Here is a 27,777-nt window from a genome sequence, read left to right on the forward strand (position 1 = left end):
AAAAAAAAAAGGCCTTCTGTAGGCCGCCGACCTCCCTTTCTGATTCTTTCCTTCAACAAAGAAGCTCTGTCCAACAATGTAGAAGCATGGCAGTAGCGTCCTCTGCCACAGAGAGGCCCACAGCTGCATCCCCACCTCAGACTCAGAACCGCCCAGGATCCAGAGAGGCCTCTGGGGCCCAGATGGATACCAGGCCTACCCATCGTGTCCTCACGTGACCCCCGGGCCGGTGGGGTGCCCGCACAGATGCGATGCGCTCTGCGTGGAGGGATGGCCCGGCCGGGCCTGCATCCCACCTCACGTGACATGCGATGGGACCTGAGCGAGGAGCAGGACCTGCCTGTGGCCACTGCCCCTGGGTGTGGGCTGGCCACAGAAGCGCTTCCTGGCAGTAGCTGCTCATAAGCGCTGGGGCTGAAGGCTTCCCTGGAGTGACCCTGCAACCACATTCTGGAATGTGCAGCAGAAATGGCCACCAGCGAGGTCCAGCTACGTCCACAGCCCAGTGGGGAACCCGAAGTCACGCAGCCGTCTGGGTCAGACACAGGACCACGGAACCCCCGCGGGACTGAGACATGCACGGCGTTCTGCTTTGCCGTGGCCCCATCCTGGACGCAACAGAAAGGCAGCCTTGGCTTCAAGGGGGCTCGCTAGATTTTAAAGACACTTTTAAACGGTTTCCTGATGTCCCTGAAGTTTCCTGATGTCCCCAAACCCTGACGGTGTGGGGAGTGAGAAACCAGGTGCGGGCTGCGCACAGCCCTGGGGCACGCAGGAGCCGCGGTCAGCCTGCAGCATGTCTCCCCTCTGTGATGTCCCCGCTGAGTGACCAGGCCAGCGACCTGGTCTGCTGAGCCTCAGTATCCCCATCTGCCACGTGGGGCCGGGAGGCCCTGTGTCCTGAGGAAAGGCCGCCTCAAGGCACTCAGCTGCTTTCACCACGCCCCGCTCCGGTTTGGGCTCAAAGCCTGTTTGGTGGTGGCCCTGGGTGTCCTTAGGCCGCCTGAATGGCCTACCTGCTGGGCATAGCCTCGGAACATCGGGTTGACCAACTTGATCCCGTGGGACAGGCTGGTGGGCACCACATAGCTGGGGCTGCAGGAAGACGAGACCATTAGTGCAGGCGCCGCCATCGGGTCACTCCGCCCAGGGTGGCAGCTGCCCGCCGCTCGACAGACGAAGCGAGCCCGAGCGCAGGCAGGCCCGCGCACTGCTCCGGCCAGGGGGAAAGTCAGGTGGACGCCACCGGCAGAGAGCTCTGCCCGCGGCGGCGTCACGTCGGCTAGGGCAGGACAGGCCCACTTTAAGTGTTTCATCCTCAGACGGCACCTTTCCTAATTCCAAGGCAATACGTCCTCATTGTTGAAAAACCTAAATCCCAGAGCTGTCGACCAGAAGCAACCCCACTGACAGCGCTACCCAGCACGGCCGCCAGAAGGGACCCGACTCTCCCACGCAGTCCACAGGCACAGGCTCCCACGCGGGAATGGCCACGCCCACAGGCGCCTTCCGGACTGCGGCTGCCTGTAAGACGACGTCTCCGGCCTTTCACATTACATGGCTCCTTGTACCCGCTCTACCTTTTTCCCAGCTTAAATTTCCTGGATCTAACCCAAGCTTTTGGCTTTTAAATTCATTTCCCACGGAGGAGGCCCCTGCCCGTCAGCACGGCCACCCGAGGGAGAGCGCCTGGCGCGCAGCCCGCGAGGTCCAGGCGCGGGCACCACACACGAGGCGCTGCCAGCGAGCTCTCCGCCGGGCCCACCCTCTCCACCTCGGGCAACGTGTGCACTTGAGCAGGCATTTCAGCCTCTCTGGCTGTTTCCCCAGAGCGCAGATGCAACCGGGCAGGGCTCCTGCGAGCACCATGGCCGGGGCTCGACCGAGGGGACTGACAAAAAGACCTCCCACACCTCGGAGGCCTCGGCCACTCACCGCTTCCGGTGCCAGACCTCAGAGACCAGCTTCTGGTAGCTCTTGCACAGGGCTGGCTTCTTATCTGTGCGCACCAGGCCGCCACACTCCAAGAAGAACTGAGTCAGCGGAGGGCTGTGGGGGCGGAGTGAGGCCAGTCAGGAGGGAACAGAGGAGATGGCAGCGTTCAGTGAGGGCTAGGAGGAGGTAGAGGTGCCATCTGGGAACACACAGGGGCCTCTGGAGCCACAAATGCCTGCAGATGTCTAGACTGACCCCACACGGAACTGTGTCCCCCAAAATTCACATGTTGAGGACCTGTCAGGGTCTGTACAGAGATAATTAAGTTGAAATGAGTTCTCAGGGCCCCTAACCTGAAAGGACAGGCACCCTCGTAAGAGGAGAAATCTGGCCGCAGACATGCACGGGGGGCAGCGAGTGAAAGCCGTCCGCGAGCCAGGGAGAGGCCTGGGAGAAAGCACCCCAACGCCGCCGTGGCCTCCCAGCCTCCAGAGCTGGGGAGCAGCAGACCACTGTGGAGGCCACTCTGCGGTCCCTGGTGAAGAGGCCTGGGAACTGCCCCCCCCTCCGGCAGGAGGAGTCTGCAGGGCCCCGGGGCGAGCGCAGAGACCACCAGCTGTGCCTCTCCCAAGGACCTGCCCCAGCCGAGGGCGAGTCCCTCCCTTTTTCCAACATGTTTTCCACCTGGTAGAAAACTAGAAAATTCAGATAAGCAGACTGTGATGATCAGCCCTGACCCTGGCCCGTGAGGCCACTCTGAAGAGCGGGGCAGTGCCAGCCGTCGAGAGCTGTGCCCACACCCTCCTTTCTCACACAGACACACTGGTCCGTGCTGGGAGGGGCTGCCCGGCGGGCTGGGTTCCCGGAGCCAGGGCCGCAGCCAGCTGGGGGCGTCTGTCCCACTGAGCGCGTGCGACCCTTCCTGCCCCTCTCCTCCCGCACTCCACGCAGGCTGCGCTCCTGGGCTCAGGCTGAGCCCTGATGGGGCTTCCCGCAGCCGCAGCACAGACATCCTGGTACAGAAAGCTTTCCCCATCTCTTGGGTTATCTGCTCGGGGCAACTGCAGGAGGAGGGGCTGCTGGGTCAAAGGGCGTGAGGGTCTAAGGATCTCCGTGCCCTCGCACACAGGCGCCCATTCACACCCACAGCGTCGCCTGGGGCCGAAGCGGCTGGTTTGGGCTCTGCCAGGGACAGGCGCGCCCCCACCCGACAAGGCCGCAACCTACCAGTTGGACAGGGCCTGCAGGGCCGCGTTCATGTAGCAGGAGTTCCCCAAGTTCTTCATGCCCGTGAGGCCTGGGAGTCAAAGCACACGGGAGGGGCGAGTGCCCGTCGGTTCACGCCTGGAGACGAGCAGCCGTTCCCGAGGCCCCGGGACCCAACGCCAGGTGGCCCTGGGTGGCTGGCGAAGGCGGCTGCGGTGGCTGACTGCCCCCACCTCGCCCCGCCCACCGTGTGCACAGTCCGGGCCAGGAGGCTGGGTGCAGGGCTGGCTGCTGGGATCACATGCCAAGGGTGTCGGGAGCCAGCGGCCACCACGCCACCCTCCCTGACCCGCCGAGACCCCCGACCTCGCCGGAGAGCACCCTACCCCGCCCTCCAGGGCCCCTGACCTCGAGGTTTCAGGTCATCATCTTCGGACTCAGACTCCCCTTCGTCAGCCACGGCGATCGGGACTGCCTTCAGAGGGTGGGAGGGCGGTGGGGAGTCCTGTTAAGGGCCCAGAGTGAGGAATCATGGTGGAAGGGGGAGGGGCTGTGCCCCGTCCAGAGCGGACTCTACGGAAAGGGGTGACACTAGTGACCTCGCCCTGGGAACCCCTGGACCGGGGTTTCGTTTGCAATAATGAACCACTGTCACCCTTTTTGGTTGCAAGGTGCACTCTAGGTGTGCCGGGCCGGCGAGCTGTGGCAACATGACGCCCTGGGCGTGGCTGAGACGTGCGGTGGCCCGGCAGGGCCTGAACAGGCCCGGCTCCAGCCCTGCATTTCCACCCGCCTCCTCCCCTGCCAGCTCTACTCTGTCCTTGGCATGGGGCTGGGGCTGGGGGCACCTGCGGGCAGGAGGTCCCCAGAGTCACCTGGGGACCCTGACCAGGGGCAGCGGCATCCAGGCCCCACCAACCCAGCCCCGCTGACACTGGGCTCACAGTGCCCACCGTCAACAACTGTCTCGCCAACCCATCAAGCCCATGGTACCCCAACCTGTTCTGAGAACTTGGGCGAGGGTCCTGGGGGGTGGGGTGCCAGCCGCTGCTCCAGGAACACCTCCTTCTCACAGGCGTAGCACCACACCCGGAAGGTGGTCAGGTTCACGGTCAGGTTGTGCTTCTTTGCCTAGAGGACAAAAATCCAAATCAGGACCAGGAGACCTGGGCCTACCTGGCCCCTCAGTCTCAGGAGAGACCCGGCAGCCAGAGGCCCTCGCCCCCAGCTGCTGCGCTCGCTGGCCTGTGCTGAGGACCCTGCAGCAACCTGCTGCGGCTTCCCGCCACCGCACTCACCTGGGCGTGAATGGTGCTGTGGTCGGCGAAAGATTCTCCGCAGCCAACATAGGGGCAGGAGACCTGGGGGGCGGGAAGGGCAGGTGGGGCTGGCACGGTGGGTGGTGCCAGCAGTGAGTGCCCCACCGCTCCCAGTAGGACCCCCATGGGGCGGGGCCACCATGAAAGCTGTCCCTGCCCTTGGAGTGAGGCGGCAGGATGCCCAGGCCACTGAGCTCCTGCAGGCAGTGCAGGCCCGGGCGGTGGGGCTGGGCCAAGGTGAGGCCGGCTACGGGCCGCCAGACCTGCCCCCTGAAGCAAACCCCGCTTCCTGAAGGGCCGTTACTCGGAGCACACTTCTGTGGGGAAGCCTGGGCTTCATGGCCATCTTCTCATGGTAAGAACGGAATGCGCAGAGGCTGTGAGGACCAAGCTGACCCAGTGCCCCCTGTGGGGAAGAGGTGGGGGGTCCCGACCATGAATTAGCTTTGCACTCTCTACTCAAGCCTTTTCATCCTGCAAGGCCCAACTCGAGCACCTCCCCACTGCGCCCCTCCCCGCCACCAGCAGGGGCCGTCTGCACAGGTCATATGCGGGCCGGGCAAGGGAGGGCCTTTGAGGAGTGACCCTTTGCTGAGTCCCTAGGACTGTGTCGTTTTCTGCACGAGTTTTCCCTGTCTCTTGCGGGGACCATGGGTTCCCACAAACAGGGCCACGTCTCGTGCTTCTTGTTGTTTCCTGGGGGCCCAGGTGTGTCTGGCTGCAAACTCCACCATGAGTGACAGCTCAGAGGCTGTGGGAGCTCCAGTTCTGCCAAGAGACTTGAACTTCGAGCTCCTCGCACCCTCGGGCTGGCTAGCTGGTTTATCTGTGGTCTTGTTTTTCAAAGAAAGTTCAGGTATAGGTGGTGGAGGGGTTAAGTCTCAGCGCTATCAAGCTACGGGCAGCCACTGTGGCCTGAGTTTGATCTCCGGCCAGAGAGTGACCCACAGGGCTCGGCAGACCCTTCCTGTCTCCCCGCGGCTCCCCTCAGCAGGGTGTTTCAGTAGATCAACCTTTCTGCCCCCTACTCTGTCTCTGGGGAATCCTCTGAACCCCTGTACACCTCTGGCCTACACCCTAGCTCTTGTATGCATAAATAAATAAGTAAAATAAATTTTAAAATACTTTGAGTTGTAGTCATTTTTCCTATGACTATAAAATCCATATTTATCTGCAGAAATTTTGGAAAACTTAGAAAAAAAATGAAAATGGCCCCATAATGCCACCGTTCAGCGGTCAGCATCACGTTTCGCTGCCTGCCGTTCCCCCTCCCAGTGAGCAGTGACCACCCGGGCCCCGTCCACAGCAGGAGCGTCTCCTCACACTCTGCTGACCCCAGAAGGTGGGCAGACAGGGATGTGGACCTGACTTTATAGATGGGACAGCAGGGACCCAGCTGGCCCAGGGAGGGACAGCGACTGGGCAGTGATGCCAGGCGCGAGACCTGCTGCCCACGCACAGTGGCCGTAGCTCTGCCTGAAGTGCGCTGGGGTCGCCTGCTCTAGCGTCCTCTCCAGTGGACTTTCCTCTGCCGGTGCCCTCCCGGCTAGGGCCCCCGAGGCGTCAGGCCGAGCCCCCGCCCGGTCCCCGCAGCGCCGGCCCAGCAGAGGTTACCTGAAGACAGGCCCACAGGTTCGGCCCGGTCGCGCCGCATGACTGACAGGTGCCCTGCACGAGACGACAGAGGAAGAGCTAAGCGTCAGTGCCGGCAGGACGCCCGCTGAGCCTGCGCCCGGGGGGCCTCCAGCCCCACAGGGTGTTCCCTGACGGCGGGGTATTTTCTGTCATGTGCCCACAAGAACATCCCCAAGAACAATCGAGTCAGACTCAGAAGTATCAGCAACAAAGTGAACATGCGCCCGCGGCCCTCCTCACCCGGCCCACTCTCCCGGGGCCGTGCCCGTTTAAGCCTCCGGCCCCCCCCCGCCCCAGGTACGGGCTCCCTGAGAGCGGGGGGCGGTCTCCTCTGCCCTGTGACTTCACGGAGCCTGGTACAAATCAGGACTCCCTGTCTTGCTGCCCACGAGAAACACTTGGGTTTCTGGTGAGCTGGCAAGAGGCCGCCTGCTGCCTGCCAGTGTCCCCGGCTTTCAGAGGAGAGCGCACGTGTGTGCGCTGAGACTCGGCCGGCCGGGCTGCTGCGATAAGGGCTCGGCTCCCCGGGGTGACACCACCATCCAGATGACGGCCCGTCCGTGGGATGACAGAGCGCGCCAGTTTGGGTCCCACATGACCCCTGCACTTCCCCTTCCATCAGGCAGGATGCAGATGTGGCACAGGCGCTGGGCATCCTTGGACTCGGGGCAGAAAGCCACGAGGCGACAATGGCAGCCACGGACCGTCCAACCTGCCTCTGGGCTGTTTGCGGGAAGGAGTGGAAGCGCTGCCATTTGAACCGCTGTATTTGAGGGTCTTTTAGAGCAACTCATCTGCACCCTGAGTAATTCGCCCCTGTGCCCCCACAGGGCCCGATTCGCCTCCCCTGGGGTGAGGGACTCCGAGCGCCACCCTCTACTGCGATTACAACCGCAGGCTCGACCCGAATCTGCGCACGGGGTCAGCCTCTCCTTCGTCCGGTCGGCCCTGTCCCTGCTTCCCGAGGGCCAGTCATAAGCTATCCGTCCATTTTCTTCTTGACGAATATTCAAACGGCCGCCAGCTTCCCCCTTTGTATCTACTGCTTGAGTCTGCTGTCTCTGTCCCCTCCTAGGAGCTACTGATACCTCCACGATGAAACTCCCAGGTGAGCTCCCCTCCTGCCCCACTCCAAGGTGTGGGCCCCTTGCTCCATCGCCCTCACGGAGACGCTCCGCGGTGGGCGCTCCTGGGCGCTCCTGGACACGCCAGCAGCCTGCTTTCCTCGGCTCCACATCTGGAGCCACCAGTGAAGTGAAGCATCTTTTTTTCCCTCTTCCCAAAGCTTTCTCTGCCATTTGCACTTGGCGTGACGGATCTAGGATGCTCCCAGGCCAAAGGACGAAAGAGAGCTGTGCCGTGGCTGCGAGGTGGGCGGCTCGCCCTGCCCTGGGACCCGGTGCCCGCGGAAGCGACCTGCTGGGACCAACGCCGTCAGTCAAAGCAGCGGGGGAGCAGAGGCCAGGCCTGTGCCTTCCCCCCCTCCCCCCAATTCTGCAGCCGTCAGGGTCATGACCTAATCCTGGCGTTTGCCCTCTGTGCGTAGGGAACATCGATGTTTCTTTAGGTCAGGAAAATGCGGGAAAATGAGACCGAAACCTATAGACCAACACCTGTCAGAGATAGCCGCATTTTGCCACCACTGACTCTCACTGTCCCTGACTCGCTGGCTGCCGCACTCCGTACCTGGTACAGGTACAGCAGCTGAGATCAACCCGGGGACTGTGGGAGAATCCATCAGACTGGTCCTCAGGCTTAAAGCCCACCTTTGGTGATTTAAAAAACTCTGTCATCGACACTCACTCCAGTCCGCACGAGCCACCTGTCACATCCTGGCCGCTCTGTAGGTTTCTGGAGGCTCAGAGAGGCGCTGCCCACATGCTCGGGACGCAGGCCTGGCGGCTCTGCAGGCTCTCGGCCCTAGAAGCACATCCAAAGCCCACTGTGCTCCAGCCCCAGGCTCCCAGGGGCTCTCCCCACCTCCTTCGTCTCCTCTGCCTGCACTTGGCTCACCCTCATCCTGGGCCCGTGGAAGGGAAATCTTCGCGGCGTGACTCACCTGTCCCTCCGTGCAGGTTCCGGAGGAGCCCAGCTTTCCTCCGGCAGCACACCAGCACCTGGCTTGGCCCACCTCTAGCAGCCAAACTACTTCAAAAGCAGCCCGGCCCCTTTGAAGAGCCACCCAGGCAGGCCCAGACTAAGCCAGCGGGGACAGGGCGCCAGGACTTCAGGGCAGAGGGCTAAAGAGCGCCCCAGGCGGCTGGGAGGATGAGCGGGTGTGTGCAGGCCTCTGGCCCAGGCCCGACTGCTGGGAGCGCAGCCCTCACCTGCCTGCCTGCCACAGGGCCACCGGCCCAGCCCACTCAGCAAAGGATCCACACAACGAAAGGGATGCGCTTTCCAGACACCCAAAGGATGCGTGCCACGTGCTGGTGTGGCGCAGCTTCAAGACGCTGCCACATGAGTGCCACACACGGCACAAGGACCTACAGCAGTGCCACTTACTTACAAATGGGGGCGATGAAAAAGAAGCATATTTGCATAGATTCACCTAAGGAAAGTAAGGAGATACACCTGAGTGTGGCATGGGAGGGGGCCCTGGAGGGAAGGGGCTTGTCACCGTTTGTCATCTGCTGCTTCAGCCTCACCCATGGGAAAGTGTTCCCGATTCAAAGACCTTTCATTGAGAACAAGGACAGCACTGGACCTTCCTCACCCAGGCCTGCTTCAGGCTTCGGGCCTCCTGGCCGCTCATCGTGAAGATGCCCAGGAATGACTCAGCCCGAGCTCCCGCCGCCCCCTCCAGCGGCTCCGGGGCTGCGGCCAACAGTCAGCAACTGCCATCGGGCTGCAGCCAGGCAGAGAGCCCCCACGCCCACCCGCGCCAGCTCTGCCATTTACACAGCGGGCGCAGCAGAGGTTACTGGGAGCAGCCGCTCCCCAGCTTCAGAACCTTCTGTGCCGGAGGCCCTGGGTGGGTGTCAGCCCCAGGGGGCCCGGCCCTTTACCTTAGATTTGAGCAGCAAGTCTTCTTTGGTCACCTCCCCAACTGAGTCCAGATGAGGACAAAGGTCCCTGGGGTCCCCCATTCTGGCCTGGACTCACCTGTAGGCGAACACAAGAGCCCAGGGTTACAGGCAGCCCCTCCACCTGGCCACGTCCGCCGGTGACTAGCTGCTGCCTGTCCCCCTGAGCCTCCCTCCCCTGCTGGAGAACATCTTCCCCAGTCAGCTGCTTGCAGGATTCACAGAACGACATGGCGAAGGCCGGGCGCGGGACCACACAGGAGAGCAGGTGGTCAGAGCAGCACGTGGCAGTTAGAACCACTGGTAGGGAAGATGCCAGAGTCCTGCCTGCATCCAGAGAGCTGCCAGCCATAGACACCCAAACCGCGGGTGCTTTCTAAGAGAGAGAGAAGATCCATGACCACGAGACCACACCACCCACGGGGCAGCGTGGAGAGGCGGGGCGCCAAGGCCAAGCTGGACAGGCAAGATGCAGATGCAGACTCGGACTTCTCTGGTCAAGCACAACCCCTCCATTCCAGAGCCCCGAGAAGCCGAGTGCCCCGAGGCTCACTCATCTCACCTTCCGTGAGACCCTCATTATAAAACCCTTGAACATGGGCCAGCAAGCCGCCAAAACAGTGGTTCCTTTGGAAACTTGGGAGGGGGGAGCAGAGTCTATGAGCCAACTCAGGAGGAGGAGGCCTGGAAAGACAGTCCCCAAACGTCAATAGCAGTGTATCTGGGTGACAGATGTCATACGATGAGAAAAAAAAAAAATTTTTTTAAAGAAAGTGCCCACATGATGTAAAAATAAACTTTTGTAATAATAAAAAAATAATGAAGAAAAAAAACAAAGAAAGTGCCCACATTAACAACCAAACTCAGACAATATGAAAAAGCGCAGCGTGCTGTGGCCAGGTGCACACGGCAGACACCCTTCCCGACTCTTCTGTGTGTGCTTGCTTTCTTTGTTAAATCTCAAGGGAGGACCCCCCTGGTGGTGCAGCGGGTTAGAGCGCAGCACTAAGGAGCTAAAGCCCCTTCAGCACGAGCTCGATCCCTGCCCCGGAGGTGACCACAGGGCGCAGCAGGCCTCTCCTGGCCCGCCCGCCGCTCCCCTCAGCAGTGTACTTCATCCATCTGCCTGTTCTGCTCCCCACTCTGTCTCTGGTGAGGCCTCTCACCGCCCCTGAGCCTCTGGCCTGGACCCCAATTCTTTATGCATAAATGAAATAAGCCTTTAAACAATAAATAAGTAAATCAATCAATCTGTCCCAAGGGAAAAGCTACTTCTGTGTAGAGTACACGCTTCCCTGGAGGGGACCCCTTGGTGGCAACCGCAGCTGGCCTGCGCTGGCCCCGCTCTGCGGTCAGGCGGCGCAGACCGGGCGCCCAGCCGCGCACGCGGGGCCGGGACACCTGCAGCCACGGTGAGCGCCGCGGTGGTGCCTGCGCCGCTTTGCTGGTTGTGATGTTGCTCTCGGGACACCGAAGACGCGGCCCTTTGGGGAAAACAGGAGGTGGGTCCAGAGGCCCCCCGGTTCATTTCTAGCTACTTCCAGTGAATCTCTATTTCAAAAGAAATGGCTGAAAGGTAACGAAGAGCTTCAAGCACCCACTGTTTGAGCAAACAGGATGACTGCAACCTGCGGCTCTAAGCCAGCGCCAGAAAGGCTCACAGCCACCCGATGTCCCCGTCCGCCGGCCGGGAGGTGGACCCCGAGCTCCTCCCGAGTGCCCTCCCCACCACGAGCTGTCAGCCAGCACCCGACGTGGCGGGCTCAGGGGCAGGCCCCAGACGCCACGCAGTAGCTCCTCAAGCCACCCCAGCGACTGCCAGCAGCTGCGACGGCCCCTCCACGGCTGAGGAGACAAGACCCTGCCCCAGGCCTCGCACTCAGGAGAGCTGGCGCTGCAGCAGAGACCCAAGTGGCTCAGTCTGGCAGCCTCGCTGCTGCTCCCTCTGGCTACCTCAGGGAAAAACAACACTCGCAGACAGACTGGTGAGGTGGCGCTCGTGCCCGCCCGACCATGGGCGCTGCTCGAGGCCAGCCCTGCCTCATCTCAGCCTCCTTTTTGCAGACCATCGCCGATACATCATTCTACCTCTGTATCTTTTTCTAAGGCCCATGGGGAAAGAAGTTACAATCCCATTACTGCACCCAAAGAGAAAACAGCTTACTTCTTCCTCAGGCCCTGCTCCAGGGCGGCACGGAGCAGAGGCGGTGCCTACCTCTGAGTAAAGCCAGGGCCCCGGCAAGCAGTCTCCATCCACGTCCACATTCTCCGTGGGCAGCCTGTCGACAGCTGGCAGTGGCAGGCTCCAGGGGGCTGGGGTGAGGACAGGCCTCCACAAGGAACCTGGGGGGCAAACCAACGTGTCATGGAGTTCTGTCATTTAAAACTCACTCTGAGCACCGATGAAAGGCTGAATATAGCCCAGAGTTCTTCCAGGAGGGGACACCCCTCCCCAGATTGGTCAGAGACAACACAAAGACACCACCCCTGAAAGAGCTAAGGCCAGGATAGATGGTGATGAGAGCTGGCCCCTCCTGGGGGGGAGGGGCGGACGTTTCCCTAGTCACGCTGGCTCTGAACTTTGTGATCCCTGAGCCCCCAAGGGTCTTCAGAAGGAGGTCATGAGTCTCTCCCCTTGCTCTCTCTGCCTGCCACAGCCTCTGTCTACCACCTCAGACAGAAGACTCAGCCCCTTCCACACCTGCCACTGGGGCCTCAGATTATCCTGAGCCTCCCAAAAACTCAGAGCTGCTCAGATCCCCAGGCCCTCAAGTCCTTACCCACCCCCACCTCAAGCACAACCAGGTTCACCCACATGAGGCCACTGCTCCCCTTCCTGGGCAGGCCATAGCCTCCCAGGTAGGCAGCTCAAAGAAAGAGCTGGTAGAAGCAAACACTTAAAATGGTCGTGACAATGATGGGGTTCAAGGTTCTAAATTCCAAGCCTCCTCACTAGAAGTTTTAGGGTCTCTTCCCCTCATTTTCAATGAAGCCAGACCCACACTAGTTTAAGTTACAGCACATGGGATTTTTGTGTATCTCTGCAACGACATGGGAGCTGGGTCAGGACCCTGGTGCCCAGTACCACGAGAACCAATGAGGGTGGCAAAGAGGCCCACAACTCATTCCCACAGCAGTCAGCGTGAGTACAACTTCTAGAAAAAACACAGCAAACTCCGTGGCTGACCTGCGTCTGTGCACACTCACTGCCCCCTTTTACAGGGGAAGGAACAGAACTGGAGCTTAAGAAATGAAGGAACCAGACGTGGACAAAGTACAGAACTTTGCTGTGAATTGGGGTGGGGGTGGGGAGGCCTGCAAACTTTTCTATAAATATTAAATTTTTATAAAATGGTATATAATTCTATAATATATTTTAGGCTTTGTGGGTCACCATCAATCCTTACAACATATTTTTTAAAAAATCATTAAAAGTCTTCTTTAAAAAATCCTTGCTTGAAGGCCTGTAGAACCATAGTGGTGTGCTGCAGGTTGTGAGCCCTGCACTGCATCACTGCTGAGCCCTGGAGGGCAAGCCCACATCATGACAGGCTGCCTTCCGCTGCACACCTGTCACCACTGGTGTAACTAAGGCAAACAGCAAAGACCAGTCAAGAGGGTTAACTTGGCTACAGACTTGTTTTGCATAAATAACAGGGATGTGTACAGACAGAACCACCAAGACCTCCACGGAGCCCTATCTATGATTAAGGGAACCTATGTGCTCCGTGAGAATGACGGGGAAACAGAATACAATAAAAATAATAGAATAATCAGCACAACCACACACTGGACTCCACAGTCATCCAAAAGGACAAATACTGAAATTTCTGTCTGTGAAATTAAATCAGATCTAAATAAATGAAGAGGTAGACCATGTTCATGGATCAATATTGCTAAGATGGCTCTTCTCCACAAACTAGACTCAAGCAGTTGCAAACAAAATCCCAGCAGGGTTTTTTTTTTTTTCTTTCCTTTTTTGTAGAAATTGTTCAGCTGATTTTGAAATGTGTATGGAAAAGAAAGAATACAGGATGATTTTGAAAAAGAACAAAGCCGAAAGGGTTACCGTCTTGACCTAACTTTCTATATAGCTATAGTAAAAAGTCAATGGGCTATTGGCTCAAACATAGACACAGCTCAATGGAATAATCAAGAATCAGGTCCCCATACCTGTGGTCAACTGACTTTCAAAAAAGGTACTAATTCAGCGGACAAGCAAAAGCTAGTCCTTTAAATGAATGGTTAAGAGAACTTTCAGATGAGGGAAAAATTAACTTTACCCCTTACCTCATATCACAAACTTTACACAGCTGATGGTCAACAGAGATTTAAAAGCTCTCTTCTTTTAGACTTGATCTTTTCCAAGGTTCTGAGTTCTTCCTGCTTTGAGATTTGCTATCTTGAAACGAATGACAACTGTCCTTTTCCAAGGTATGGATGGAACTCAGCTCTGGAGACACCCGGCCTCTGAACCTTTCCTTTCACCTTCCTCTCTAACACCTGCCTCGGCTCTCTCACCGGGAAAGAGGAGTCCTTTAGACTTAAAAAGTCCTTAGGCTCTGTCTGCATTTTCTACAATGAATTTGTGCTCCCTCTGTACAACAAATAACTAATTGTTGACTTTCATTTTTGAAGCTTACAAAAATAAGAGTACGTGTCTGACTTCTCTGCTACGTGGTTTCCCTTCCAGGACTGCCCATGCTTTTCCCGAGACCCCTGAGAACACTCAGGGAAAGGGAACGTTCACCCCAGCAATCCCCAGGCCCACATGGTGTGGCCAAGACATCTACAGTCCATTTCAGAGACAGAATCTGGGTGGTCCCGGGAGCGCCCACAAAGGCAGTGCCCAAGCTGCTGCCAGGGTGGCTGTTTATCCCACACAGCTCAGACATTTCTAATCCCCTTCATTTCTGTCTTATTAACTTCTGTTTCGGATTAACGTTTCATATTCTTCCACCTATCTTGAAAGTGGGGGGGAAAGGCAGTTCTGTTTGGTTTCAATAAAACGGATACATCAATCTGAAGGAACTGAAAGATAACGTGAAAAAAAAAAAATCACCTGCGATCCTTCTAAGGGGTAGAGGGAGGGGGCTCCATGACCGTGTTGCTCTTATCCATGGGACGACACAACCTAGAAGAGGAAACCAGAATGTAAAGGCTTCAATGGAGAGGTCTCGGTTTGTGTCACACACACCCCACCTCACTGTCTTTAGCAGCTTTGTTTCTACGTTGGCTGTTACGCCATGCTCAGTGGTACATGCCGTGCGTGACCACTCTCCACACACGGGGTGGTGGTGTCCACGGAAAGCAAGGAGTGAGAACTACTGTGGAAGATAAACCTGACATCTTTGGCCAGAAGAAAAATCACTGGTCAAAATGTGTGTCTTGAAGGCTCTGTGACAAGCTTCGCTCCACACGGAGAATATACACGCGTCTACCCACCACAGCGCAGGAACACACCCAACCTGGAAAGTTCAGGCAGACATTTTCTTTTAAGTTACAGGCTTAAGCGAGCTATGTACAAGCAGGGAAGTGGAGTCCTATGTTGACTACAGAACCTCAATGAGGCTGAAAACACGAGGCGCCCGAGACGCCACACCCCGATGCCGCAGCAGGGGTCTGCCAGGACCCGCACGTGACCTGTGTCCTCTGCCCAAAGGCCTGCACTGTGTTGGTGCCCAACCAGCTCGGACCCCACACCAACTGGGAGGGACCTGGGTGATGAAGACAGGCGGGCCGGGCCTGCTCCCTGGGCAAAGGTCTGCGCTCCTGCCCCAGGGGACCGTTCGGAGTCACCAGGACCTTCTCTTTGCCAAAGGCTTTTCTTTAAAAGCTCTACGTTTTCAACTGTGAAAACTCGGACATAGAACACATTCATCTCGGGGACACAATGATGCAGGATTTACATCAGTTCCACACTGGCGAGGTGTGTGTCCTCAGAGACATCGAGCCTCTGCTGCCGCACCCATGAAGCGGGTGACAGCTGCTCAAGCACGGGCTTACTAAAGCAGGAAGAGAGACACCGCACGGAGCCTCGCACTGGTGAGCTCCCGCGGGCTCGGCACTTGTCTGCGCAGCGTGAATGTTCACAAAGCCTCAATACCGGAAGTCGTGTTACTGCTCATGCCTGTCCATCAGGAAGCTGCAGTTAGGAGGGTGTCACATGCCCAGGGGGAACCCTGGAACCAACTTTCCTCAAGAGCTCCATGGCCCAGGTCGGCTCTCATCCCCTGGCGCATCTGACGTCAGAAAAGCCACCCCAGGGAGCGGAGCACAGTCCTTCCTGGCGCCGCCAGCACCTCTGTTTCCTGGCAACTTGACTCCCTTTTCTACCATGGGCTGAGAAACTTCTAGCTGAAAGGCACTAAAGAGACGAGACAAAATTGGACCCTGAAACATTGGGGGGGAGAAAGGGCACTATTGGGAGAAGTGACAAATTTTAATGTGGACTACACCGTAGGTAACAGTATTTATTATGGGTAGCGTCAGTCCCCCAAAATTCATATACTGAAGGCTTAACCCTCAGTTCTTGGGAATGTAATCTTATTTGAAGATAATAAGGTCTTTCAAGAGGTAGTTAAGTTCAAATGAGGTCTTTGGGGGGCCCTAAACCAATCTAACTCGGTCTGGAAATCTGGAGTTCCAGATGTCTACACACAGGAAAGAGCGAGGACCCCACAGACAGCCCCCTGCCACAGAAGAGGCTGTGCGGAACCACACCGGGGCCGTGGCTGAAGTGCTCTGCCCAGCAGCGCCGACTAGTTCCCGCAGAGGAAAAGTGCTTCCTGGCTTGCACTGTAATGTCCTTGTTCTTAAAGGCTCTTCTGGAACATTCAGAGGCCCAGGGTCCTGGTGTCCGCAGCAGCAGCAACAGTGACGGCGAGGATGAACAAAGCTGACTCCTAAACAAGGGGGACTGGGAGCTCAGGGGGCGACTGCAGAGCCCCTGCGTCCAAACAAACACTCCCCACACAGGCCTCCCTGGAACTATGAGGCTGCCCGCAGCCACGGCAGCCTGAGTTCAACCCCGCCCGGGAGTGACCCCCAGGACGCTCCCCTCAGCAGTGTGTTTCAGTCGATCTGCCTGTTCTGCTCCCCACTCTGTCTCTGGGGAGTCCTCTCACGCCCTCACCTCTGGCTACACCCCAGTTCTTGAATGTGTAAAATAAACCTTTAAAAAATCCCCAAACAAGTGACCTGCAAAGCTCAGACTGCACTGTTCAGGGTCACCTGCATTTAAATACATAGAAAGTAAAGAGGGTAAACTTGTTAAGAATTGGTAAGTTAGGGTTCTCCCTGGTGGCACAATGAGTTAAAGCTCTGCACTGTGCAGCTCTCCGAGGCCACTGCAGCACAAGTTTGATCCCCAGCCGGGGAGGGACCCACAGGGCGCAGCAGGTCCCTCCTGTCTCCCCGCTGCTCCTTTCAGCAATGTGTTTCGGTACATCTGCCTGTTCTGTTCCCCACTGTCTCTGATGAATCATCCCAACCACCACAACTCTGGCCTGTACCCCAGTTCTGTAAACATAAAAAAAAAAAGAATTGGTAAGTTAAAGGGCCTAGATGGGAATTCACTATTATTCTTGTAACTTTTCCTATCCTTCCCCCCACAAATGGAAGCTTTTTAAAGATCCCCTTCCTCTGGCTTGAGTTAGGAGCAGGGAGCAGGGCGGGTTTCTGGAAAAGGTAACCCAAACCCAACAGAGCAGCGCTGGAGCCCAGTGCCTACCTCAGGCAGGCACAAGGCCAGGCGCTTCTCCCCCTCTCAGGAGACCCGAGGCTGCTCACTGCATGGGGGAGCGGAGGCTGGGCAGCCACATCCCCGGCCTTGGGGTCAGGAAGGGGCAGCACTGGGGTGAGCAGGTTAGGTCTGACCCTTTGTCTTCTCCCAACACATGGCGTGTGCACAGCAGCATTTAATAATGGCTCAGAGGGAAAGCCTGTGGCTGAGACACCAGCTCCAGGCCGCCCGTCTGCTGTGTTGGGGGTCAGTGAGGTGCCCACTCCAGTCAGTGCCTGGACGCCAGGCCGTGAGGCTGTGCCCCACCCTGGCCACCCCGGGGCACTTCTCCCTCCTGACCCAGTCTCTCTTGGGAACAAGAAAGCAAGAGGGAAGGAGACAGGCTGGGGTAGGTCTGGCAGAGAGCCCACGGCTCCCAGGCCCCGGAAGTTTGTTCAAGAGGCTTCATCTTGACTGCAGGCAGGCACTTTTCTCTCCCCTGTGCCTGCAGCTAATGAGGGGATAAGTGCTCCTCCCCCGCCGGGCCTGGCACCAGCTGCTGAGCCCAGGCCTCAGGTGCCCATTACTCATCATTTTTCTGAAGGTTCTGGCTACATCCTACTCCCGGCCAAGAGCCAAGTTCCTCAGACAGTGATGCCGCCAAGCCACCCCACACACAGGGACACCCCCTGCTCTGCTCCTGACATTAGCCATCCCAGCCCCTCAGCCTGGTGCCCACCCCTACCCCCGCCCCATTCTATTTCCAAACTACTGTTTTCCCCAAACAAGGAATCGCCCCTCCTTGAGGCCAGACTCCATTCCCTACTCTGCTCTCACAGCAGAGCCCTCAGGCCTCCTCCTGCCCCCAAAGGCCCTGCACTGGTACTGATATGAACCCCCGCCCTAAGGGTGGGGTGGCGAGCAAGGTCCACCTCCACTGCCACCATGAAGGTGGAGGGACTCAGAGGTGAATGGGGCCGCACAGCCACTAGGCCAGCTTCAAGCCCAGGACCGCCTGCTCCTCATCAGGGGGCTGAACAGTCATTTCTACAACCTCCCCAAAACTCCAGCTCGCTGGCATGACTGCACAGCCTCACACTCCGAGGGGAAGCCCTCCCAGACCTGTGGCCTCCCTCACACGAGCCTCTTCTGAGTCATTCTTCACAGTGCCTCTGTCTGCTCAACTTAAATTCCTAAAGTCGAGAGTAACAGGGCTGGAGAGCCCCAAACCTGGCACTGCACTCTGCTTTGGGCCCCGTAAGCCAATTATCTGGAGGGCACACAGGCCGGCAGCCCCGGGGGGTTAGAAGGCTGCCAGCAGACACTGGACAGGTCACGGAAGCTGCAAACCCTGATTTATAAGCAGAATGTGGACTAAGACCCCACCCCACAAAGCATGTGAGGGTGTGAGAGGCTCGTGGCAACTATCACACAGCTGCGAAGACCGGCCGGACCCGCGGGGCACCAGCGGGGAAAGACAGCTCGGCCGTCACAGGCAAGCTGCCAGGCTGGGACTGGCCCCAGGGCCTGGAACTCGGTCCACTGCCGCGTTTGTCGAGTCATAGACCGTACCACACCAGGATACAGCGACCTAAATGTGGAGCTTGGCCCTCCCTCCCCCGGCCCCCTGTTTCCTGTTTCTAGCGCATCCATGGCCTTGGACAGGCTTGAAGGGCCACGTTACAAGAATGCAGAGCACTAGATCAGGGATCTCCCGTCCCGTCTGCTCAGACTTCAAGCATCTAGAACGACGCCTGTTCCATATAGTAAAAGCTGTCACTATTTACTGAATAAGTAAATGAATCCCTCAGATATTCACTGAATACTTACTCCGGCCAGGCTGTGAAATGCGATCACTTAGCTGGAGCTCAGATGTACCAGACACTAACGCTCATGAACCCTGAAACAAGCCGACATTTCACCTGGGTTCAGAAAGGAGCTAATAAACCAACTCAAGCCAAGTGCAGATATTTGCTTCAACAATGAAATTCTCAAACAAAATCGAAGCCTCAGGCTCATTTCTAGAGAGCCCACAGTTCCTGAAGGCGCCCTGAGAAGCAGCTTCGTCCCCCCACCTGAGACAGCCCAGCAAGACTTCGGGGGTCTGCAGTCCCTCTGCCCAGGTTCCTGCTGCCACATTCACAGCCACCGCTTTTTCAGCAGCACTTTGCTAAACAAGTCTCAGTTCCATCTGCCAGAGACCAGGTGGCACCACCGGGCACGGTGGGGACAGCTCATTTGCCCCAGAGGCTCCTCCCTGCACTCCAGTCAAGAAAAGGGGATCAGAGAGGTCTGGCCTCCTGGCCTCCCCTCAGCACTTCCAGTCGCCCCGGAGGGAGGGCAGAATCGAGTCACCCGAGTGCTGCCCTGCAGTCGCAGACGCCCTAGGCTTCCACTGTGACTCCCAAGGGGCCTCTCCTTCAACGGCCACGTCCAGAGACTCCCATATGCACCTGGATCTGGCTGACCTGGACTGCTGTCAGCCAAAGGGCTGTCCCAAGAAGGCTGCGTACACTGTTTGTCTCAGTCCAAGGGAGAGAACAATCTCTGAAGGGGCAGTTCCAGAGGAAAAAGGGCACCCCAGAAAAGCTGCCTGCTTCAAAAGGGTCTTCCAGCAAGGGAACCAGGAAAAGCGGCCTTCAGCCCCTCCCCAGGCAAGGTAGCTGCAGCAGTGGCTGCAGCAAATACTTGCAAAGTCCTACTGACCAGGCACTGTCAAACTGCAGCACCCCGCCCCACCCTCCAGCAGGGCAACCTGAGGCCCGCTGGCCGCTGGGCCTCCAGACCTGTGGACCTGCACTTACAAATGAGCAGTAACTGACCTGCTGCGCAGGCTTGCTGGGTGGTGGGGATAATGCCCAGCTAACTCAGTGCCCACCACCTATGTCTGCAAGGGGGAGCCCTCCCCAGGAACGGCCTGGCCTGTGCCATCACAAGGAAAGCTCTTATTTAGGGGTCCTCCAAGTCCCGAACGCCATTCTTTATGCTCTGGGTTATTTCCCAAGCGTTTCTGGGCCCCCATTTCTCTACCATCTGAAACCTCACAGCAGCGTCGGGATGGAAGGGGCGCAGGACAGGATAACAGTCCTGACAGGCTGCAAGCAAGGCCCGCGGTGGGGTCACCGAGGAGGAGCCCTCTGCCCGCGAGGCCTCCGAGAGGCTGAGAACCCCAGGGCGCCCCCCTCGCAGACAAGTGGCGAGACCGCGATGGGCGGGGCCGTGGCGCCGGGACGTTCATTTAACACCCCCAAGAAGGGGTCCTCTTTTGTCCCCAGAGGGAAAAGACGCACGCCAGGGCCCAGACCCCGAGACACCACCGGCGGGCTTTCAGCGGCTCGGGCAGAGGGAGAGATGACGGACCCAGTGCCCGAGAAGGGCCGAGCCCCGGGGGCTCCCAGTAGGGCGCCGGGGCCCTCGGAGAACCCCCTGGGCGGCGGCAGCGACCGGGGGGTCCCGGGTCCCGCTCACCTGGCCGCGGAGTCCTGCGCACCCGGCAGGGCCAGGGCCCCGTTGGCCTGAAGCAGAGCTGGCGCTTTGGCTCCGAGCGGCCAGGCCCCCTGAAGCAGCCTGCGGCGGCCCGGAACTCACCTGCCGTCGCAACAGCGCCGCCGCCGCCTGTCATTCAAACGCGCCCTCTGCGGCGCGGCGCAGGGTCGTGGGCCTGGCCGGCCGCGCCCCGCCTCCTCCCCCTCGACCATCCAATCGGAAGCGGCCGACGCCACGGATCCCGGCGCAGCCAGGCGCGCCGGGCCGGAGGGGCGGGGCCAGGCTCGCGAGGGGCGGGGCAGGGTGGGACCGACGCTCTGACGACAGCAGTGCGCGCCGGAAGCACCAGAGTTCACGGGCGCGACGGCGCGGGTGGACTGCGGGAGCGGCTCTCCGCTATGCCGGTCACCGGGAAGACTTTTCGCCGGCGCCGGGCAGACTCAGAATCAGAGGAGGATGAGCAAGATTCAGAGGAGGTTCGGTAAGTTTAGAGCGAAGCTTCCATGGCACAGGAATAGAGAAGCCAGTTTGGGGCACTATTTTGTGTGCAAGGGAAGCAAAAATTATTGCTCAGAGAGTGACATTGTTTATGCCGATATTTTCGTTAGCACAGGCTCACTGTGGGCTGTGTAAGTTATTATAACAAGGTTTTACAGGTCAGTGGTGGACAGGAGACTGCAGGAACATCCTCCACGCCGAGTGTAGATGATTTACTCTGCTGTTCAGGCAGAGGAGAGAGGAAAGAAAAAAAGTCCTTATGTAGCTGAAATGCACCTTTTTAGAGAGGGAAGATTGGGCGTAGCCAACCAGGAACTGACGGCCAGTGCTGTTGCAAAGTCAGTCTCTTCCTTGCGAGAGCTAAGGCGTCCTGATGTTGGCGGCCAAGGCGGGTGGAAAGGTTGATACAGGGGCTGTGCCTTGGAGGAGTAGCTCTGCTGGGCAGGAAACAGATATCCCTTTTCCTGAGATCCATGCACCGTCTAAGCACCACTGTCTGCAGGAGTGCCTGATGGAGCTGGAGCCCTGTCTCGAGGTTTTCACAGGTTGCTGTATGGCTTAGCACCACTGCTGGCAGGGCCAGGCAAGCATCTCAACAGTCTTTGAAGAGTTGACTTTCCCAAACACTCTCACTAAATTTTCACAAGTTCATGGTACTTCACAAGTGAAAAAATTCATCAGGTGAAGGACACTTCTGTGTTCCTACAGTCAGCCATTCGGCAGTAAGCAGTTTAACTGGCACCATCCTGCACAGCTTTAAAACATTACATATGAGGGCCCCTTGGTGGCACGGGTGTTAAATTCTCGGCGGTATCAAACTGTTGCCAGCCACTGCCACCTGAGTTTGGTCCCAGCCAGGGAGCTGAACACAGGGCGCAGCAGACCTCTCCTGTCTCGCCCGCTGCTCCCCTCAGCCTTGTATTTCAGTGGATCTGCTTGTTCTGCCCCCGACTCTGTCTCTGGTGAGTCCACTCACCACCAGCCTGCCCCACCCTGGGCACTTCTGGCCTACACCCCAGTTCTTGTATGAATAAATAAAATATTTTTTTTAATTACATGAAAGTAAGTTAAGTTCATACTGCAAACCACTTTTATCTAAATTGAGCCTTTAAGACATGGAACTGAAATCTCAGCAAGTTGGTGTTAATGTCCTGGCGCCTCATGGACACCATACTAGCTGTGGGCAGGTGCTGTTACTTCTTCCGATGAAGAAATTCTAAGCTGCCCCCAGGCCATGCAGTTAGGAGTGGTGTTCCCGGATGCAGAGTGGGTCTGACTCCCAGTGGACCAGTGGGCAGGCAGTGGGCTCGCTTACAGAAGTGGCCTTCAATTCAGAGTTCCTAGAGTCTCAGCCTGTGCACTGCCTGTTTTTCAGATTAAAACTGGAAGAGACCCGAGAGGTGCAGAACTTACGGAAGAGACCCAATGGGGTGAGGTGGGTAGGGGGCATGAGGGTGGGGTGAGGGGGCCCATGGGAGTGGTGTCTGGAGGAGGAGGAGAAGAATGACAGAGACATGACCTCACTGGATTGCTATCACAAAGAATCCTCAAACCTAGCTCCTGACCTTCTGGCTGCTGCCCACTGCCTAGAGAGGGGCAGATGCACCTTACACGTGTTAGCCAGGATCTCCCCTGAGCCACGCGGTCTCACGGTTTGCTCATTTCATAAATTTCCCCATCAGATGAGGCTGCCAGAGTGTTTGCCTGCGTTTGTCTTTTGTTTCATTTTCCCCAAGGAAATGAGGTCTCTAAGCCGAAATGGAGCCGCGTGGCTTCCTAGAAAGGTGCTGCGCTTACTTCACCCCCGCCCCCAGGCCCCAAGTGTTTTGAGCCCGCTTCTATTCCTGTGGGCCTTTCCAGCTCACTTGCACCCACCCCCGAGTGTCGCTCTGCCGTGCGCTGCGACCTGCAAGCTTCCTCACTGTCCTGCATCTCTGACTTGTGCCATTTCTCTCTCTGCCCCTTTTTGGGTTTGCTCAGCGCCGTGGCCCTGCTGGTGGGAGAGAAGGTCCAGGAGGAGACCACGCTAGTGGTGAGTGTGGGTCTGCCACGTGCCGGGGGGGCATGTGCCTGCCTTCCGTGGCTGATTGCATTTTCTAGGAAAAAAACGAGAGAATTCTGCTGCCAATTCTGCTGCCATTTCCGCAGCTGCTTCCTCTCAGCTGTGTTTGCTTTCTGCAGGATGACCCCTTCCAGATGAAGACCGGCGGGATGGTGGACATGAAGAAACTGAAGGAAAGGGGCAAAGATAAGTAAGTGCAGGCAGCAGGGAGATGTTAGCCCGCGGCAGCCCCCAGCTGGCTGTGAGCTCAGTGCGCTGGGCCTGCGGCCGCGGCTATGGCACCACCAAGCTCCCATGCCTCGTGCTTTGTGAAGAGCTTGTCACTGGAGAGCCAGAGAAAGCAGAGTCTGTTCAGGTGTTAGCTGACAGGACGTGGGGGGGGGGGCTCCTTAAATAGAGGTGCATTGTTTATTGTCTGTCAAGCTCACGTGCACGTAAAAATCCAGTCACAAAGATAATACACTCTAATGAAAGAAAAGTAAAAAGGCGAAAATCCCTGCTCGCCTCCCGGAAGTAGCTCGAGGACACAGCTCGCATGTACTTTCAGTTTCTTCCACTGTGTGCACGTGTGTGTGTGTTTTCCCGACTCTGAGTGATGTGTCCCCTTGTTTCGATGGCCTGGCCTCACCCCGCTGTGACCCCACCGCTTTCCCCGTCCAGGATCAGCGAGGAAGAGGACCTCCACCTGGGGACTTCCTTTTCCGCAGAGACGAACCGAAGGGATGAGGATGCCGACATGTAGGTGGTGGCCTCTGTGGCTGCGGCCAGCTGGGGGTGGGCTCCAGCCGGCGGGAGTCCAAAATATTTAGTTGCAGAAGGCATTTCTAGAACTATCCAGAGATGTCCAAATCAGCCCTCTTGCCGTACCGCCTGGGTTTGAGCGTGTTGAAAAAGTTCCTTAAAAGGTGGTTCCTAGGGCCTTAGTTCTGACTCGGGGAGCGCCCAGAGGCAGGAGCACTGAACTCAGTCCAGCCCCGTCTGCCGCTGTCTGTCTCCAGACGCTGCCGGTGACTGACAGGGTCACCCGCGTAAAGGCCGGGCCTTTCAGTTGGGAATGTTCAGCTTCACGAAACAGACTCAGAAGTTCTTTGTCTTGTTCATCTCTCGACCAGCTAGTGCCGCCACTCTCTGGGCCAGCGCGGGCCCCGGGCTCACAGCCTGCCCTCCTGGGGCCTGTGGGTGTCTCCCTACAGGATGAAGTACATTGAGACAGAGCTGAAGAAGAGGAAGGGGATCGTGGACCATGAGGAGCAGAAAGTCAAGCCCAAGAACGCCGAGGACTGCCTTTACGAACTTCCGGAAAACATCCGCGTCTCCTCGGCCAAGAAGACGGAGGAGATGCTCTCCAACCAGATGCTGAGCGGCATCCCCGAGGTGGACCTGGGCATCGAGTGCGTTGCCTAGGCCTTCGCCGCGCCTCTGGGGCCCTGGGCAGGGCAGCCGCAAAGGGGCAGCTTACCTGCCTCCTCGGAAACCCGAGGATATGGCGCCACCTCTGGCGGGCTGGGACAGTGGCCTGGGGTTTCTGGCAGGGCTTGGCCAGAGATGTCATGTCAGGCCGCTGGAGCTCGAGGCTCCTGTGGCAGACTGTCCACACTCACACTCTGCTCTCCCCGGCAGAGCGGCGGAAGGCTCACCCTTCCCCCTTCGCCCCCTTCATTTTCACTGCAAAACCTTTGCTCTAAAGGGGGAAGCTTGGAGGCAGGTCACCGCTGAGTAGACAGCCAGGGTTCTGGGCCCCTTGCTTTTCTGGTCTGACTGGTTTGGGGCTTGAGGCGGTGGCTTTACTGTTCTGAGGTCCAGGGGGAGAGTAGCTCCTGCATTCTGATGGCCCTGACCGTGGGGAGCTCAGTAAGCTGGAGCGGGGGCCCCCAGTGACACAAGGGCTTCACACAGCGGCGGCCGCAGCCTCGCCATATGGCGCGATCTGAGGACACGGCGGAGCCCTTTGACACGGGGGCCTTTCTCCCGTAGCGCGAAAATAAAAAATATCATCTCCACGGAGGACGCCAAGGCCCGCCTGCTGGCCGAGCAGCAGAATAAGAAGAAAGACAGCGAGACGTCCTTTGTGCCCACCAACATGGCGGTGAATTACGTGCAGCACAACCGATGTGAGCTGCTCGCGCTGCCCCGGCCCCCCCCAACCCCTCCGGCTCCCCCCGACGTCTGACGTGTCTTCCCTCCTGTCTCGGTCCAGTTTATCACGAGGAGCTCAATGCCCCCATCCGGAGAAACAAAGAAGAGCCCAAAGCCCGGCCCTTGAGAGTGGGAGACACGGAGAGGCCGGAGCCTGAGCGTGAGTGTCCTGGGCCTCGGGCCTGGCCGGGTCTCCCCTCGCAGCGGCAAGGGGGGATCGTAGTCGCCCCCGCCTGGGGTGCACTGAGGACCCCGGGCTACGGGGACCAAAACCTCGGGAGATGCCACTGAGCGGCAGGAACCGGAGAGCCCCTTGTGCCCCCCAGACGACCTCAGTGCTTCGCGTGCGACCTGCCAGGCTTCCTGTAGAGCTCACGCACGTGCGCTGCCGGGCTGTGTCCAGGCTCAGGCTGCTTCTCACTCGGTGCCCTGCCCGGCCCTGCCGGTGAAGACGGGTGTCCTGCCCAGCGGCCAGAGAGACGCCGTCGGCAGACCGTCCCTCCGCGCGGGCCCCTGCCCCACATGCCCAGCGGCCCCGGGGGCGTCATCTTTTCCATCAGCAGTGGGATGAGTCTCAGAACATGCTAAATTTGCTGAGGTTTCTAGAAGTTCAAGCAGGTGCTGTGTCTTCCTTCTTCCTTGCAGATTATTTTCTGCAGTACCTTGGCTGTGTGGTGTGATTCCTGAAGAGGTTCAGGTTATTAATACACAGCAAAGCAAGGGCAAGGGCGCAGCTGGGCACCTTCCTTTGCTTTCCGGATGACCTTGAGCCTGTCCCCTGGCCTCAGCAGGGCTGGTAACATGGCCCTTCCGGGCTCACTGGCGGCTTAGAGGAAGCCACAGCTCGGTGGGCTCAGTGCTGTGCCTGGTACATGGCCAAGCTCAGGGGACCTGCTGTTGGCCTGGACTGGTGCTCAGGGTCAGCGGTTCTCACTGGCACCTCCCTCTGCCCCATATTTATTTCCATGCATTCAGTGGCAAGGCCGTGGGGGAGAGGCTGGCCCGTCGGTGACCGTCAGCAGGGCCAACAGCATTGCTCCTTCCCTTCCCAGGGTCCCCGCCTAACCGCAAGCGTCCTGCTAACGAGAAGGCCACTGATGACTACCACTATGAGAAGTTCAAGAAGATGAACAGGCGGTACTGAGAGGGGCTGGCGGGAGGGAGGGCCAAGGGGACCAGTGCCAGAGGGATGTGAAGAGCGCCCCCCCACGCGCCATGAGGCTTCCTGGACTGAAGCCAGCTCGCTCGCTAGCAGAGGTTGCCACAGCCAGACTAGTCCTGCCGCTTACCCGCTGGATTCTTTCAGGCACTGAATTGTAACCTGCTGAAACAAAGCAGTGTGTCGTTGTCCTATTCGGAGGTAAAGTCTGTTCTTGTGAGCCTTATTAAACCTTGTCTGTAAGTACGCTGCCTCTCAATATCTGCTCCGGGTCAGGAGGAAACAGCCGTGTCCGGGGTGAGAGAGGCCCTCAGAGTGCGCCCTGTGAGTACACACGCAGCCGTGCGCTCGACCCTGCAGAGCCCGCCGTGGCGTCCGGGACGCGACCTTCGCTGTGTGCGGCGGGGCCGCCGGAGGCGGGAGCGTCCAGGCTGGGAGCAGGGACACGAGTGTCTCCTGCCTCTCGCAGAGCTACCCGTTTCTTTTCATCAAGGAAGAAAAGCAACTTCACTTAATTAAACACGAAATGACTCCAGCCGCCTGTGTGTGCCGCGTGTCTTTACGCCGCGCGGGTGGTCTGCGGTGCAGAGCCCGGCTGGGCAGCGCCGAGTTGCTGAGCGCCGGCCAGCTGTCGGGTAGTGCCACGCGTGCTGCTGTTTTTCCCGAGGCGCTTGTGTGTTGGGATGAGGAGTCAGCAGGTGAGCGAAGAAGGTGTTGAAGCTCGGGTGGGCGCTGGAGTCAGATGCAGACCCGCTCACGGTCCGCTGCTCAGCCTCGGGCAGAGCCCCCCTCTGCCTTCTGTAAGTGTGACACCCCCACGAGAACGCAGAGGCGCTTACGGCACAGATTAGGTGTGGCCCGTTTTCTTTGGAATCCCCAGGTTTAGTCCTTTACCAAACACGTGGCAGGCCATGAAAATAAGTGGACAGTGGGTAACCCCTACCTCCAGCTCTGTGAGGATACTGCAGAGGCGATCTGCAGTAGTATTTGACTTAAGACAGGCATTCAGTACTGTTATTTTTGGATGCAAAACTTGAAGCTGGAAAGTGTTTCCACAGGCATCTCTCAGCTGCCCGCAATGCGCAGGCAGCCAGTGAATGCTGGGGCCCAGCGCCTGGCCGGGCACAGCACTCAGCACCAGGCGACAGGTGCACGAGCAAGTGGCACTGTGTTTGTTGTATTTGCTGCTTGCCAGAGTTCCATTGATGGGGAGAGGGTATAAAAGTGGCCACCACGGCCTCCCTGGTGCCCCAGGTTTAAGATCTTGGTGCTTTATTGCCAGCCACTGTAGCGCAAGTTCCACCCCCGGCCAGGGAGTGACCCACAGGGTGCAGCAGACCTCTCCTGTCTCCCCGCTGCTCTCCTCAGCAGTTCCAGTAGATCTGCCTACTTTGCTCCCCACTCTGTCATCAGTGAGTCCTCTCACCCTTTTGCCTCCACACCTCTGGCCTACACCCCAGCTCTTGTATGTGTAAATAATTACAATTAATTTTTATAAAAATAATAGTAAATAATAGTGGCCACCAGCTGGTGGGAGCCAGCTCACTTATTGTTGGAGTGGGAATTTCTAGAGAAACCTGGGGAGAAGGCAC

The 27,777-nt window shown here is 58.2% G+C and overlaps 3 protein-coding genes across 6 annotated transcripts in view; 1 reads left to right on the forward strand and 2 right to left on the reverse strand.

Moving 5' to 3' along the window:
• Positions 1 to 20,426, reverse strand: part of USP20 (ubiquitin specific peptidase 20) — a 30,568-nt gene extending 10,142 nt beyond the window's left edge. The window contains exons 1-11 of the mRNA XM_012721203.1: positions 20,313 to 20,426; positions 14,184 to 14,255; positions 11,286 to 11,464; positions 9,104 to 9,200; positions 6,075 to 6,128; positions 4,440 to 4,502; positions 4,141 to 4,272; positions 3,550 to 3,646; positions 3,163 to 3,232; positions 1,936 to 2,049; positions 1,017 to 1,095 (exon numbers count right to left, since the gene is read on the reverse strand). Coding sequence (XP_012576657.1) covers positions 1,017 to 1,095; positions 1,936 to 2,049; positions 3,163 to 3,232; positions 3,550 to 3,646; positions 4,141 to 4,272; positions 4,440 to 4,502; positions 6,075 to 6,128; positions 9,104 to 9,184 — 690 coding nt within the window. The 5' untranslated portion in view covers positions 9,185 to 9,200; positions 11,286 to 11,464; positions 14,184 to 14,255; positions 20,313 to 20,426. The remainder of the gene's footprint in view (positions 1 to 1,016; positions 1,096 to 1,935; positions 2,050 to 3,162; positions 3,233 to 3,549; positions 3,647 to 4,140; positions 4,273 to 4,439; positions 4,503 to 6,074; positions 6,129 to 9,103; positions 9,201 to 11,285; positions 11,465 to 14,183; positions 14,256 to 20,312) is intronic.
• On the reverse strand, positions 6,135 to 9,094 carry LOC105853322. The gene is made up of 2 exons (XM_012721444.1): positions 7,782 to 9,094; positions 6,135 to 7,511 (listed from the first exon to the last, which is right to left on the reverse strand). Exons 1-2 carry the CDS (start codon positions 7,886 to 7,888, stop codon positions 6,551 to 6,553), a joined length of 1,068 nt encoding a protein of 355 aa, XP_012576898.1. The 5' UTR covers positions 7,889 to 9,094; the 3' UTR covers positions 6,135 to 6,550.
• Positions 20,427 to 20,681: 255 nt separating the features above from the next.
• Positions 20,682 to 26,714, forward strand: LOC101618808 (chromosome unknown open reading frame, human C9orf78). Of its 4 annotated transcripts, XM_012721658.1 has the most exons (11): positions 20,682 to 20,811; positions 22,204 to 22,263; positions 22,809 to 22,860; positions 23,010 to 23,080; positions 23,551 to 23,628; positions 24,084 to 24,281; positions 24,865 to 25,001; positions 25,088 to 25,186; positions 26,079 to 26,163; positions 26,333 to 26,386; positions 26,462 to 26,714. In XM_012721658.1, the coding sequence occupies exons 1-10, from the start codon at positions 20,729 to 20,731 to the stop codon at positions 26,337 to 26,339; spliced, it is 870 nt and encodes a 289-aa protein (XP_012577112.1). In that variant the 5' UTR covers positions 20,682 to 20,728; the 3' UTR covers positions 26,340 to 26,386; positions 26,462 to 26,714. The 4 variants fall into 4 exon arrangements, 3 of the variants coding, with proteins under 3 accessions (XP_012577112.1, XP_004677308.1, XP_012577113.1); XR_001145178.1 differs by having other exon boundaries at positions 26,079 to 26,386; XM_004677251.2 differs by having other exon boundaries at positions 26,079 to 26,714.
• Positions 26,715 to 27,777: the final 1,063 nt, after the last annotated feature.

This window comes from Condylura cristata, unplaced genomic scaffold (assembly GCF_000260355.1).
Source record: "Condylura cristata isolate star-nosed mole 26May11 unplaced genomic scaffold, ConCri1.0 scaffold00006, whole genome shotgun sequence".
NCBI classification, from domain to species: Eukaryota; Metazoa; Chordata; class Mammalia; order Eulipotyphla; family Talpidae; genus Condylura; species Condylura cristata.

Excerpts from the sequence above, each read along its gene's own strand:
- LOC105853322 (XM_012721444.1), bottom strand. The coding sequence starts at position 7,888 with ATGACAGAGTTTTTTAAATCACCAAAGGTGGGCTTTAAGCCTGAGGAC. Across the intron at positions 7,512-7,781 it reads AGCTGCTGTACCTGTACCAG|GTCGCTTCCGCGGGCACCGG; the intron begins GTACGGAGTGCG and ends TGGTCCCAGCAG.
- LOC101618808 (XM_004677251.2), top strand. The coding sequence starts at position 20,729 with ATGCCGGTCACCGGGAAGACTTTTCGCCGGCGCCGGGCAGACTCAGAA. Across the intron at positions 22,264-22,808 it reads AAGAGACCCAATGGGGTGAG|CGCCGTGGCCCTGCTGGTGG; the intron begins GTGGGTAGGGGG and ends GGGTTTGCTCAG. Across the intron at positions 25,187-26,078 it reads GGAGAGGCCGGAGCCTGAGC|GGTCCCCGCCTAACCGCAAG; the intron begins GTGAGTGTCCTG and ends TTCCCTTCCCAG.